The sequence below is a fragment of the Pterocles gutturalis genome, unplaced genomic scaffold, assembly GCF_000699245.1.
Source record: "Pterocles gutturalis isolate BGI_N339 unplaced genomic scaffold, ASM69924v1 scaffold42889, whole genome shotgun sequence".
NCBI lineage: Eukaryota > Metazoa > Chordata > Aves > Pterocliformes > Pteroclidae > Pterocles > Pterocles gutturalis.
In genome coordinates, this window is record NW_010132242.1 from 33221 (window position 1) to 47117 (window position 13897).

The window sequence follows — 13897 nt, forward strand, 5'->3', positions numbered from 1 at the left end:
CAGCTGTTCCATGAAGCTACTGTTTTTACAAGGTTGATGCATCTTTTTGTGACTGGTAATAGTCTTACTTGTTTTTGAAAGCCACAAAATCTTCACATATTAAATAGGAAAAAAACCCCAAAACTGCCTATTCAGGCATTTCCTCTGAAACATAATAGCTGCAAGATACAATCTTAACAACCTACAGCTGGATAAGCAGAATAGTTGGAGAAATAAGTGTGGTGGAAGTGGAAAGCAGGAAATGCTGTTAACAGGAGAACAATTTAAAATATCTGGCCTTTTTCTTCACTCATTCTCTTTTTCTGTTTTTATTCCAGTGTACATATTCAATTTATGAACAAAGGGAGAAAGCTCAAAGAGTTAGGGAGTTTTTGCTTATTATTTATAGCAAGTATTGGGTTTTTCCATTTGGATTTTTATGCGTCTTCTGGAACATTTCTGTCAGTAAAGGGTACTTGCTCATGATCCAGTCTCTGTAGCCTTTAAGAGTGCTGCTGTACAGATCTGATGTTGGAGTCACCACCACAGTTGACTTAGTAACCTCTGTAGTTCCAAAATAAATGTAATTAGCTGTCATTCACCATCTTGTTCCTTTTTCTTTCATCTTCTCTTAAGGAGAAGCAGGACATGCAGTGGGGTTTATGATAAGTTACCTGTACTTCCTTTTTTTTTAAGGCTTTCTTGCTCTTTTTAGACTGATTTCCTTTGGAAACAGAATTTATGCAAACAGATGATGCATCACCAAAAGATCAGTTTTAGCCAAATTGGACAGCAGGATAGCATGTTTTGTTGTGCTCTGCAAAAGTAAGCATGAAGAGAGGGGAAACGATAACATTGCTGAGTTTCCCATTATAGACCGTGACCCCACTGACCAGTTTCTCCATTCAAGTGCAATAGCCTACAGAACACTCCAGGGTACCGTGCAGGAGAGCAGTAAGAAAAAACGCTAGGGAGTTTTATTTAAAAGTTAGTAAGTCAGCCAGCCAAGAGACCTAGGTCTCTGTGAGTTAGAGATGATAAAAGTTTTTAAGCTAACCATAGGCTGCTTTGTACTAAACATAAAATCCACCAGTATGCCTGAACTACATGTTGCTTCGACCGTGTATGGGAAGGCACTGTCAACAAAATGAAACTGCTCTGTGACTGTAACTTCTTTGGGTTTTAATCAGTAAATATGCATGTGTAAGATGTCACAAGAAATAGAGACAACTTTAAGCTTTATACACACAGGAAGATCTAGATCCTGATGTTTGTGATTCCATTTGTACAGGCAAGTGGTAAGCTGAATCTCAGGATGCGTCATGTTCATTGCCACTCTCTATGTGGCTAACAGCAGGATATGAAGGTGTATTTACTGGAAGTTTTTTTTTTAAAAAAAAAAGACAACTGGTACATGGCTTTTGCAAAACTTGGAGCTTAATCTTATGAGGTTCTGAGCTTGAGAGATGTCTGGTGTCCTGAGTTCCCACATGAAGCCTACAGCACTTTGAGTCCCACTGTCTTGCACTTCTGGATTCTTTACTTCTTTAGGAGATGCTCATAAGCAGTCTGAGATAAAACTTCATTTCCTGAAGGTCAGCTGGAGAGAAATGATTGCTGGCTGTGCTTTGATGGTGGCATTGTGTATCACCAGGCAGAGAGCATGCAGACACCATAATTTAAAGGGAGGGTTTTATTATATGTGAAGGAGGGTGCTGCCACTCTCCCTGCTATTTTTCCCTGCTCCTGTCCGTAAATTTACAATGAAGCACGTTGGAGAAGCATTATGCAATTTGCTGCCTGGCAGGACAGCCAGGCAATCTCTGGTGAGCCTGAAGATGAGGCTGATCTCCAGTTCGGAGATCCAGGAAGGATTTTCTGCATAGGTGAAATGATGTGTAGAGATTTTTATTGCTTTCCAGATGGTAGATGGAGGCTTGCAGGGTTGAATTTTGCTAGTTCTATTGTAGCAAGCTACAGTTCAAATGTCCAACCTCATCTCCTGCTGTTTGCCACCTCCCATGTAGTGGCTGTACTGCTGCAGGTGGTGGGGAGCACTGGGGGGCAGCGTTTCTCTCACCGCCACCTTGAGATATGCTCAGTGTCTTGTCCTCCGGTGGTCTTTTTTATCTATATGTGGGGGTGAAATGAGTTTTGTATCCTGCAAAGTGGAGAGATAGAAAAAGAGGAGCACAGGTCACTTACAAAATGGATCAACTTTGATCTGTTACAGTACTATATTTTGTTTGAAAGGTTTTAATTAATCTCTGTTTCTAAAGCTTTTTTTGGCCTGTTTTCTATATATGAGTACATAAAATTCACTCTGGCTCTCCCACTTACTGTCTTAAATGTTCTAAGTAATAAAAGTGTTTCTTCAGTTCTTTGATTTTTACCTTTATGCCTGATCACTCTGTAGAGTTTCTCCAGCAAGAGCCACATTCTGTGGCTCTGCAAATGGTTTAGGACTTCCTAGTCTTTGCTGATAAAAAGATGAAGCGTTGTTGTGGTTTAAACCCAGATGGTGGCCAAACACCACATAGCCGCTTGCTCACCTTCTCCCATCCCAGGGGATGGAGGAGAGAATCGGAGGGGTAAAGGTAAGGAGACTTGTGGGCTGAGATAAGAACAATTTAATAATTGAAATAAAATAAAATTGAAATAATAATAGAATGTACAAATGAGTGATATGCAGTGCAACTGTTCACCACCCACTGACCAGGCCCAGCCCATTCCTGGCTAGTGGTCCTGGAGGAGAGAAAATCCTGACACCACGGTCCCAGAAGAGAGAGATGGCTTCCTGACCAGCCCTCATCTATATACTGAGCATGACATGTTATGATATGGAATATCCCATTGGCCAGCTTGGATCGGTTGCTCCGGTTATGCTCCTGTCTTGGGTCAGGGCCGCCACCACATGGTTGCCGCCTCGACTCCCCCAACCGCCTTTCCCCCTCCTGGTAAGATGGGGAAGAGGAAAAAAAAAAAGAAAAACAGTGTAGCCTCGTGAGTTGAGGTAAGGACAGATTTTAATAATACAACACGAGAAAAGGAGAATATAATAATAAGACAGGATATAGGATACAATGAAAACAGTGATACGATGGAACTATCTCACCGCCAAGATGCTTCACAAAGACCCCCACCCCTCTCCCAGCTAGCTTCCCCTTATATCTCAGCATGGTATCCAATATCCCTCTGGCTATGCCCACCTCCCAGCTTCTGTGAAAAAAAAATTAACCCTATCCCAGCTGAATCCAGGACAGCTCCCTCCCAGCTTCTTGTGCACCTGCACACTAGCAAAACATGTCAAGTTGTAAAGTCCTTGGCTTATTAGCAACAACTGAAAACATCAGTATATTCTCAGCATTCTTCTCGTACCAAACCCATACTGAATCCAAAACACAGGGCTGTTCTAGCTACTAAGATGAAAATTAGCTCTACCCCAACCAAAACCAGGACAAGGAAACAACTTGATTGATCGTTTTAAACCAGCTGAAGTATGGGCTTACTCAAAAAAGGTGACTGGTTTTCTGTTCGATCAGTTTTCTAGTCCTACTCACAGCATTGCACAAGCACTAGAGCAGGCAGAGGGAGGCAGGCAGGAACATGCGTCTGGAAGCTGAGGGTGGGTGGTTTTACCCTGCTTGGGAGCAGGACTCACTTAGATCAGTGCAGAGTGATCATGAAACTTCACCTTGCACTGCAGTGCAGCAGAATATTTGCATACTTTTATTCAGCATCTACAAATCTCTGTGCACTGGACTATTTTCACTACAGTTTTCACTTACTGACCATCAGAATTGGTCATGGTGGGAGAACTGTTTTGCAGATTGTCAGAAACTCCCAGCAGAGTCAAGTCTAGTGCTAGATTTAAAGGGGGTGTAAATAGTTTTCTGAAGTAAATGGTGGGAAAGTGATGGTGCTTGTCATGAGCTTTCTTGCTGGGGCAGGTGTGTTGGTAGTAGACAGCAAGTTTTTTATAACAGCGGTGTCAGTTTTAGGTTGGAGAATGGGTGAGCAGTGGAGGTGGAGAGACATGTTGAACAGTGAAAGAAATTGCAATTTGGAGGAATGAGATGCTTGGTAGGCTTAGCAGTACTCAGAAAATAGATTCATAGGAAAAAAAGGAACTTTAGCCAGAACAACTACATAGTATTTTACAGCTTGACTTGCAGAAAAAGAGTATTTTAGAAAATACAAGTATCTGTGTTCAGGGGGAAAAAACTTGATTCATTCATTAAAATGAATTGGGTTTCAGTCTGTGGCAGACACAGGTAGCGAACTGTTAAATCCTCAGTGCTGAAGAAAAGCTTAGATTTAAAGAATTGTTATTCTTAAAACTAGTTGTAGTTAGCACCTACCTACCTGTTTATGTGCTTCGTGGTGAGGGTTATTTTGTAGTAGTATTGCAAATACTGTAAACTGTTGCATTTGCATTCTATACTTAGAATGTTTATGTGGTGTAAATTATTTATAATGTGTCCTCCAAAACTGTTTTAATTGTTCTTTAGCAATAAAATTGTTTTTAATTAACTAATCACTAGTTGTGTAAATACTGTAATAAAGCTAGTTGGTTAGAATTGATTACTCATTTCTGTATGAGCGAATATATGCTCATAATCTTGATTTGCACACATGATGTGTCACGACTTCTGTGCCCATTGAAATATCAGGGCATTCATTTCTCAGGGTTTGTTAATATTAGTAAATGGGATGAATTTGAAGGTAGTGATTACTTTTTAAGAAGCTCTTGACTTTAAAAGAAAAATCAAATTCTAAAGCATCTTGACAAGCTGATTTTAATTAACTGTATTGAAATACACAATTTTTCAACAATGCCTCATTCAGCCATTGCCTTAAGTTGTATGTGAGGCTAGAAGTACTTGTTGCTTCTTGTGATTCCATATCTGAAGCTTTCTGGTAACAGGAGGCTCCTCGTCATGTTACCATATTTGTTTACGAAGTCAAATATTCCAGGCATCTGTGTAAAATAATAGGAATATTATATCTCTGGTTATAGAAGTTTGCAGTTCCTCTTCAATTTTGTGTCATCTGTGAAAGAAGGTGTTGCACTTCCTGAATAGAAGATCTCAAGAAACCTAGCTAAGGATGTTGTGAAAGTCGTTTCTTTTGGGCAATTTAATCTTACGTGACTCTGAAGATTCTCTTGCTTGTTTGCTAAGCTGAATTTTGTAATGTTTAAAATGCAACAAAGAAAAATAGTGTAACGCAGAAAATAAAGTGCTTAATGGGATTCTCCCATCCACATTCTCACTCCTGCCTTCTTAACCCTGAAAAGCAGATGTGACAGGTAAACACTGCATTTAGAGGGCCATGTGTAAACAACGCCATAGTGAGGATGGCAATAGTGCATTATATTTGAGCCTCCTCCCTATTAGCTTCCTATAAAAATAAAACAAGCCCTTCTTTTCTACATGGAGTGTTGCAGTTTCTAGTCAAAGATGGCTCCTGGTTTTGGTGTTTGAGGTTAGTTAGACTAAGTGCTTCTGAAAGAATATTTTTAAAATTTAGGCTTTTAAGTGGCTGTGTCATTTTCACTGTTTTTTTTACTCTGTGTATGTGATTTCTCTTAGTGGGTTTCCTTTTTTTTCTTCTTGTTTTTGGAAAGCCTTGTTTAATACTGAGATGAATTGAATAAGAAACTATTGATCAATTACATTTTTTTCTAGTCAATTGCAAATGAAATTTCCTAAAAAATAAGGTTTAAGGCAGCATTTTAATAACTCACTGTTGGAATACTTTAATGTCCTCCCACAGGTCCCAGGAAATGCTCTATATTCATTGTAGCTTCTTCTGGAGCTAGTGAAATTTCCTGTTTATATCACTACCAGTCAAATATTGACATTTTTAATTACCACTGCAGCCATTCACCAGCTTTGCATTTACAAGTTTTCTTTAGTGTGGTCCCTGGTAGCAGCGTACCGTGATACTTTCTTCATAATCTTTTGTGCTTTGTGTGTAATCTTTGCACATGAGAATTTTGTTGATCCTTTTGGAGTGCAGAGATACTCTGCATCTTAGGACTGAAGCACTGCCACATGAAGCCAAAGAGGTGAGTATAAATTATTCCATCTGCTGTACAAATTCCATCTCAGTCCATTGTTCCTATTGGCCTTTTCCTTTCTTGGGTAGTATAACTGGTGGGAGAATCAGAACAGTGCTTTTCAGGTACGTGTGGATGCTCTAGTACATTTGTGCAATATTTCCATCTGTTTCATGAGCAGTTTCCTCTGCAGTTCATTACCTTGCACAAGTTCTCACAAGCACAGGAAAGCTGGTGGCTTTCCCAGTGAAGTACACTGTTTCTCAAGGAATACTCAGTTTGGACCCACAGACTTGTGCATTGTGCAGACAAGTAATTCTGAAGGGTAGTCCAAGTATGAACTTCGAACGGAAAATAACCTGTGTGTTGATAAGATATAATAACAGTTATCAAGTCAACTTGCCCAATCCTGAACTTTGAAGAGTGGAAGTGTGGTAGGCTTGTAGAAGTACCATGTGTGGAGGTAGAGTATTAGATAGAAGCTGCAGGGGAGGGAGCAATGTATTTGAAAGGAATACAGATCAAACATAGAATAGGAGTCAGCAAAAGCTGACGAGGTTGGCAGATGAACAGGGAAGCAGTCTTTCAGTGTGTGCTGAAGTGTTCAGATCCTGCTTAAGTGCACTTACTAATCTCATAAAAATTTTTAAGGTGGCACATTACTTGGATTTTAACACATGGCAGTTTGATTCAGTGGAATGTGAGCTCCCAGTTATGCACAGTTGAATTGCTCTACTCTTTATCTTTGCTTTCTCTACTATCTTCCAGATCATTTGTGCATAATAATTAAATACTCAGTTTCTTTTTACAGTGTTTCTGCTCTTGTCTGTTCTGCATCTGGAAGCCAGGTGGCATGTCTGTCCGTCCATCGCTCTGTTGTATATTCATGGACATGGGTTAGTGCTGACTTACCAACTGTCTAGTTTTTTATATTGCTTTGAGAGATTACCCGCACATTCCACTTCCCCCGCCTCTTTTAACAGCCAAACAGCTGATGCAGCTCTGCAAACTTCAGACAAGCCACCTGAGCAGTTAAACTGGTTCATTTTGGTTTCTATACATCCTGCTTTGTGCCAGATGGGAGGGAAGGGAGGTTGTGAATGTGTTGCTTTTATCAGTGTAGACTTTAGACTTTCTGTTAAATGTCCACAAGTGATAAGAAGAAAGAAAGGGTAGAGAAGGGGCTGCCATTTGGAAGGCAAAATCAAGCCTAGGACTCTTCCACGGAAGAATTAGAGGTAGGGTTGATAATCATAATTGTTCAGCTTATAGAATTTTGTAACCTTTCTGTTTTCTTTTATATCCTTAGCCATTCTGAGTTAAATTTATTTTAGTGAATACTGGTCTTACCAGGTTTGTCAGTAATAGACAGGAAATTTTCAGCCTAAGGTATAAGCAGGATCATGGACTTGAACCACTGCAAAGTGTTAATTACTCAAGTGTTGCCACAGTAAGTTGGGTCACTGGCGGATGAGAAGTGAGTAACACCTCCAATAAATTAGAAGGTGATATTTTGTTAAGTTGATACTTGAAGACCAATCCACAAAATTTGCACCGAGAAGTAGAATATGCAGTAGAAGATTTTAGCTCTTGGATATGTTCGTTCTTGCTTGAGGAATGCAATGTGTTTAAACCCTTTCCTTGCATGTGTTTGGCAGCCTGGTTTTTTTTGAGTGGGTAACCATAAACTCTCTGTAGCTAGGCTATTTTCTAACACATACGTGCATATATATATGCATAAAACCAGAATATATGTCTGACTTTAAAGGAGATCCATAAACCAGTGAGAGGTTGTGTAGGGTGCGAAAAGATTAATTTTGCCCAAGATGTACATGCGTTCTGTATTGGATACTGTAAGAATGTGATTAGAAGTGAATAGACTACAGATAGCATACAGTGGATAAGGGTATACCTATCTGGACCAGTTTTATTTTTTGCATTAATGTTTGGTGACCATTTTTGTTAATTCCTCTTTCTTTGTTCATGTAATGCAGCCTTAGAGAAAATGAAAAACTTTATTTCAGGATGGTATCTATATTTTTTTAAGTTTATTATTTTATTTAGGCAAATTAAGGCAGTTCTACCAGCATTATCCTTACCAGCATTTCCCTTATATGTTCTTTACTATGCACTAGGAAGAATCAGCATGAAAGCTACTATTTGTACAGAACATTGTTGACAGTATAGCGTGTGCATCAAAAACAACAGACAAAATTATTTTCCTTTAATTGTTAACACAAGTTGAGGGTTATCAAGTATGTGTTCCTTCTCTACCTGATGACATTTACCTAAACCTCTTTTGTAATTGCAAATCTTAGACCACAGAAAGCTTTCCATTTACCTGTGAAGAAAAAATTAAATGAATGCTTCCCAGTTTCTTTTAAGGGACATAATATAATTTCTTCATTGTATTGATACCTTTCATAACCAGCTCCATTTTTGAATGTTTCTGTCAGTGTTTCCTACTTCTTTTTGCAACAAATGGTGATTGCCATTAAACTGTCAAATATGTGTCCTTTGCTGAATTCACATTCCTGTGAAGTTCATTTTCTCTGAAATGCTGTAGTTACCCAAAGTGTCAGTATCCACACTTATATCCAGAGTCCAAGTTACTAAAGGTTGAATTTGTGCTGCTAGCTGAAAATGTTGCATTTATTTTTATATGTATAATTTAGCCCTTGAATTTAACTGCAGTAGCAAACAAATAAATGTTGTATAAGGAAACAGGTGGTTTTGGACCCACCCTATTTGTCTCTGACTTTTTGAGAGGAAAAGATTGACAGTGGCAAAACTTAGAAAAGCAGGAGCCAACAGCTGTGAACGTTTCCATTCTTATTTAGTCATTTGAGCTTAGTTGTGCAAGTGCCTTTCAGCAAACAAGAAAATAGCTGCGTATGAACTGTGTGAGTCACATATGGTGGCTTTCTGAGCAGATTCTGAAGGGGTGAAAACCTTCCTATTTTGTTAGTTTGTAGAGATGAGATAATTTCTGTGTGTGTGTGTGTTTAATTCAAAATCTTTATCACAATGCTAGCCAATGATAAAGAAATGGACCACTGAGCTACCATGCAGAATAATTGTTTCAGGGGTGTCCCTTCTCCAGGAGCAGTTTGAAATGACATGCACAGATGTACTTGTCCTTGGCTGGAGAGTCCAGGGAATGGTTTTTGTTCCACTGATTTTAAAGCATTTTCTTGCACGCATAACTGATCAGCTTGTCCTTGACGAAACGTTTCACAGCCATTCTGTATGGCTGACGGAGAAGTGCTGTTGCAGTGGCTTTCCTTTTGGGATTTGGTAGGAAGACATGGGTGGTTTTGGCCATTCGTTTTAAAGGTGGTAAATTGAGTAATTTTTCTTTTGGATACAGGTTATATCGAACACTACTGAGCTTTCAGAGAAGCTATATAAAACAATACAACTAAGTGATACTGCAGCAGGCATTAAGAAAACAAAGTATAAGAACTTCTGCTTTTTATGTTGAGAGCTTGATTAAAAACAATGTTGTTTATCCTTTCCCTAAAAAGAAAAGATTTTTCAATTTGCCTGAGAATTGTTTAATGTTCACTTTCTTTTGCAGTGTTTTCAGTCTAAGGGTTACCTTGCATGCTTGACAGAAAGATACATTTTGTGGTATACCAGCTGAAGCCAAAATAAAAAGTGCAGAAGGTTATGACATGGTTAAAAATTAGAAGTGAGAGCAAATACGTCTTTGGTGCATGTCTCCCTTTCTGAATGTTTACTTTAAGAACTGGTAGTCATCCCATTGTATGGCCTTAGGTGGTGTTGTGTTTGTGCAGCTAAGGGTGTGTGTTTTCTTCGTTAAACACAGTTTAGAGATTATTCTTTAAATTATATGGGTGCTATATTTGATATGATCTGCTATTTGAATCATGTCAGATTTCAGCTGTAGGTTGTGTTTTTGCAATTTGTCAAACTTGCTTTTTCCTTTTTAGTTCTGTCCTTGTAAAGCTGTAATTAGAAACGCATGGTCTTGGTGTATGATACAGTATTTTTATCAGTTCATAGAAAAAAAACTGTTCCAGGCTTTGGCCCATATGATTCTTATTCAGAAGCAGCTTGTAAATCTGATTGAGACTGTCGTTTGGGAAACCTTGCTAGGTATCACTTTCTCCTATATATTTATGTAGATATGTAGGTATGTATATATATGCAAACTTTGAAAATGTGTCCCTTCATTCACCTATTCATGAAATCTAAGAAGTTCAGAATAGCTCCTCTCTTTTGAAGATTACTCAGAATTGGGAGAACTTCCACCCAGATCCCCCTTGGAACCAGTGTGTGAAGACGGCCCCTTTGGGCCAGTGAAAGAAGAAAGGAAACGGACACCCCGTGAGCTTCGCGAGTTGTGGAAGAAAGCCATTATTCAGCAGATACTGCTCCTCAGAATGGAAAAAGAAAACCAGAAGTTACAAGGTTGGTGAAGTTTTTGATTACACCCTACTACAATACAGCTTCACTTTTTGTTTTGCTCTGTGACCTTGGCAGTGGGTTGGACCAAGCCTTAATGAAAAGTTTTAGGAACATACAGGTAAATCAGTTTAGCAGCATCTCCCTCAGCTCCCTTTAGTGTATGTTACAATTTACACTTTTTTCTAAATCACTTCACCTTATTATTAATTGGTGCTCTTAATTTGTACTCATTTTAGTTTTACCGTGGCTGGGCTTTTTTAGTCTTGTGTCTAGAACCTTGGACAAGAAATTCAGCACAGTCACTATCATGAACTGAATTATTTTCTACATACACATCTATAGGTCATTGTCTTAAGTACTGATCATTGCAACATTCTGTTGCCAGTCTTGAAGTTGAATTGAAGTTCTTGTGGAGTTCTGTGGGTGCTTGCCTGCGTACACACACTGCGCAAGCAAGGTTTGCGTGGAGTAGTAATGACTTAGATCAGTCAGAAGGGTGTTGAGAAGGAGCCTTAGAAACTGGAATTTGCAGTTGTTCTTAACCAAAATTTTTCTGCAGCTGAATGCATAGCTGCAGGAAATCTGTTGTGGCATTTTTTACACAGAAAATGCAGCTGATTAAGAATACACGTTTTCATTGTAGCAGCTGCATACAGAATTACAAGTGATTGCCCTTGAGAGGTTCTCCTTTGAAAATATGAATGATGACGACAGAAGTGTTTATCTGACTGATTTTAGATGTTCAGGAAGGGAGTAGGCACTTGGATCCTCAAGGGGTGAGGTACCTGGCATGAAAATGGCAATTCTTTGCCTTTATGTAAACTTGAGGAAGGATTGCCTTCCAGAAAGAAGAAGTGTCTACAGAAATGGCCCAGCTATGGGAAAAGTTTACTATACCAAACATGAAATCCTTCTTTAAACTTGGGCTGAGGCTCCTGGCTGAAAGGAGATAACGCCTCTCTCCAACATTGGATGTGGCTTCCCAGAACACTTAGCCCACCTGTAGACTATTTGCTCCTCATAGTATAGCTCTCCCGTTTCAACCCTGATACTGGAAGACCACCCGATACCTGAATTTCCTAAGAACCACACAAGTGACAGGCTTGTTCCAAGCAAATGTACTTGCTAATCCAGTAAAATAAAATATGGCAATGGATACCAAATATGCAATGCCCTTGGCTGAGGGGCCAAGACCATCTGGAGAAAGAGGTATGGAAAGGAGTGATTTGTACCGTCATCCCTTCAGCTTAAAGCAGCACTGGCATGAATGAGCTTCTGTCAAGTCACTCTGTAACTTGAAATTTTTATGGGACCTAGCATTTAGAAATAGATTTTATCTTTTTTGTATATTTATACTCCTGTATTTTAAAAAATTATCTTGTATTCAAGGTGTCTGAATCTACAGCCTGCAGTCAAGTTTTTGGCAACTGCATAATATCAGTAAAAATTTTAACAAGTTTAATCCAGTTTTGTCTACCCAAAGGAAACAATTATAAAACTGCTACAAATTCTCTAAGATGAGCATGTCTGAAGTTAGTTAGTGAATGAATGAGACAGGTGTTGGCATGACTCAAGACCCAGGCTGTGCAGTATGCACTGTGGAGGAACGAAGTTGTCCTAGGTAGCTACTGCATGAAGAGCTCAGATGGTGAGAAAGTACTTGAAAAAAATCAGATGCCTACACTGCAGTGAGCAAAGCTTTGCAATGTAATGCTACGTGTTGTGATGCTTTTGTCTCTGGGCAGGAAAAACAAACATTTTAAATGCAGTAATAGTTCTCAGAGTACTACTGTTTAATACTGAACAAAATATTAAAATTAAATATACAATATGTAGCATCTTTACTTCGTCTTGGTTTCCTTATAGCATTTTCTTTGAGTTTTTCAGGCTTTTTAAGAAGAGGTGTCTGTCTATCTCATCTGCACTGTATTTTTTTTCTCCTTCTGAGCTGAAAGACCTCCTCTGTTTTTCAGTCTCATGACTAGCACAAGTCCCAAAAGTTGCTTTAGTATTTAGTTTATATGAATACCATTAATAAACTCCTTTTTCCAGATACATTCTAGCACTAAAAAACCCCGACGGAAACAAGCCTTAAAAGCTTTGCCAGGAGTCCCTTTGAAATTGTCACTCCAGTTCTAAACTTTGGAATTAACACTCAGCTAAAGAATTAATTTTCATTTTTGCCATGGTTCTTTGATGCTTTCCCAGCTATTGATTTTTTGTTTTTAATCCCTGATAGATAACACATGAAGATATAGTGTAATATTCTTATAAATTGTAATGTGAGAAAATCACCAATACTGCAATCTGTTTCTGCTCCAGGAACTCTGATGATCTAACATGTCTTATTTAAGACTGAATTATACATTGACTCTTGTTCTGATTTCTTCAGTGGAGACTTTGAGAGAGCCTTATGTATATATAGTGTTTATGGTCCTATTTGTGTTTAGGGTTCTCAAATTTTCTGTACTTGAACTTCCTTTTTTATGTGGTCTGTAAAAATGGACATGTGAGTGATCACCTTTAAAGTAATTTTTAAAATTTCTCATTACTATTATGGAGCCGTATGCATAAGAAATAGATTACTATATTGGTTTTGTGTTTTTATTTGATGTAGGTCTTCTGCACTATTTTTTTTTAAGAGCTGGGAAATTGAAAAATCCTGTTAGGAAAATCTTGCGTTTATTTCATTAGTCGTAATTTCTCATGTTTCTTCAGATCTAAGAGTTGACTGTCTGTAAGGAACTTAATTTAACAGGGCAAACACAGTTAGTATTGCATATAGTATCTTAAGGGAAAAAAAAAAACAAACATGCCACACTCACAGCAGTGTAGATATGTAATGTTTCAGAATTAAGAGGGTTTAATTTTAGGTGGATTGCATGATGAAGTTCAAAGTTAAATTAATCGATTTTACAAATAGTAAACAATATTAACTTATGCATTCATGATATCACTTCCTAGCTTCAGAAAACAATTTGCAGAACAGACGTCTGAAACTTGACTATGAAGAAATTACACCATGCTTAAAAGATGTAACTTTGATTTGGGAAAAAATGTTGGGTACACCTGGAAGGTCAAAGGTTAAATTTGATGTGGAAAAAATACACTCTGCTGTTGGGCAAGGTAAGCACAGTTTATTATTGTGAGTTGTTGAAATGCATTGTATTAGAAAGGGAATAGGGTGACCTCTTAACCACTCCTCCTAACCAGATTCTCACTAGAGCTGTTCTTCAGGTTGCTGACTAAACAAGTAACAGTAGTTGTGCATATGCAAGTTAACAGTCCCTTTCAGCAGCAGCTGCAATTGTATTACTGAAATGATAATATTTGGTATTCGTTCTTGAATAACATTTGTCCTTCGAGGGGAGTTGTACAATACCTCAATGAATCGTGGCTAAACTGAGGCAGTGCGGTCTG

The 13897-nt window shown here is 38.5% G+C and overlaps 1 protein-coding gene across 1 annotated transcript in view; it reads left to right on the forward strand.

The window, feature by feature from the left end:
• LOC104467170 (TBC1 domain family member 1-like) overlaps positions 1 to 13603 on the forward strand; it is a gene marked incomplete at both ends in the record, with an annotated part of 38347 nt that extends 24744 nt beyond the window's left edge. Inside the window, 2 exons of the mRNA XM_010080839.1 lie at positions 10295 to 10480; positions 13442 to 13603. Coding sequence (XP_010079141.1) covers positions 10295 to 10480; positions 13442 to 13603 — 348 coding nt within the window. The remainder of the gene's footprint in view (positions 1 to 10294; positions 10481 to 13441) is intronic.
• Between the last annotated feature and the right edge of the window lie 294 nt (positions 13604 to 13897).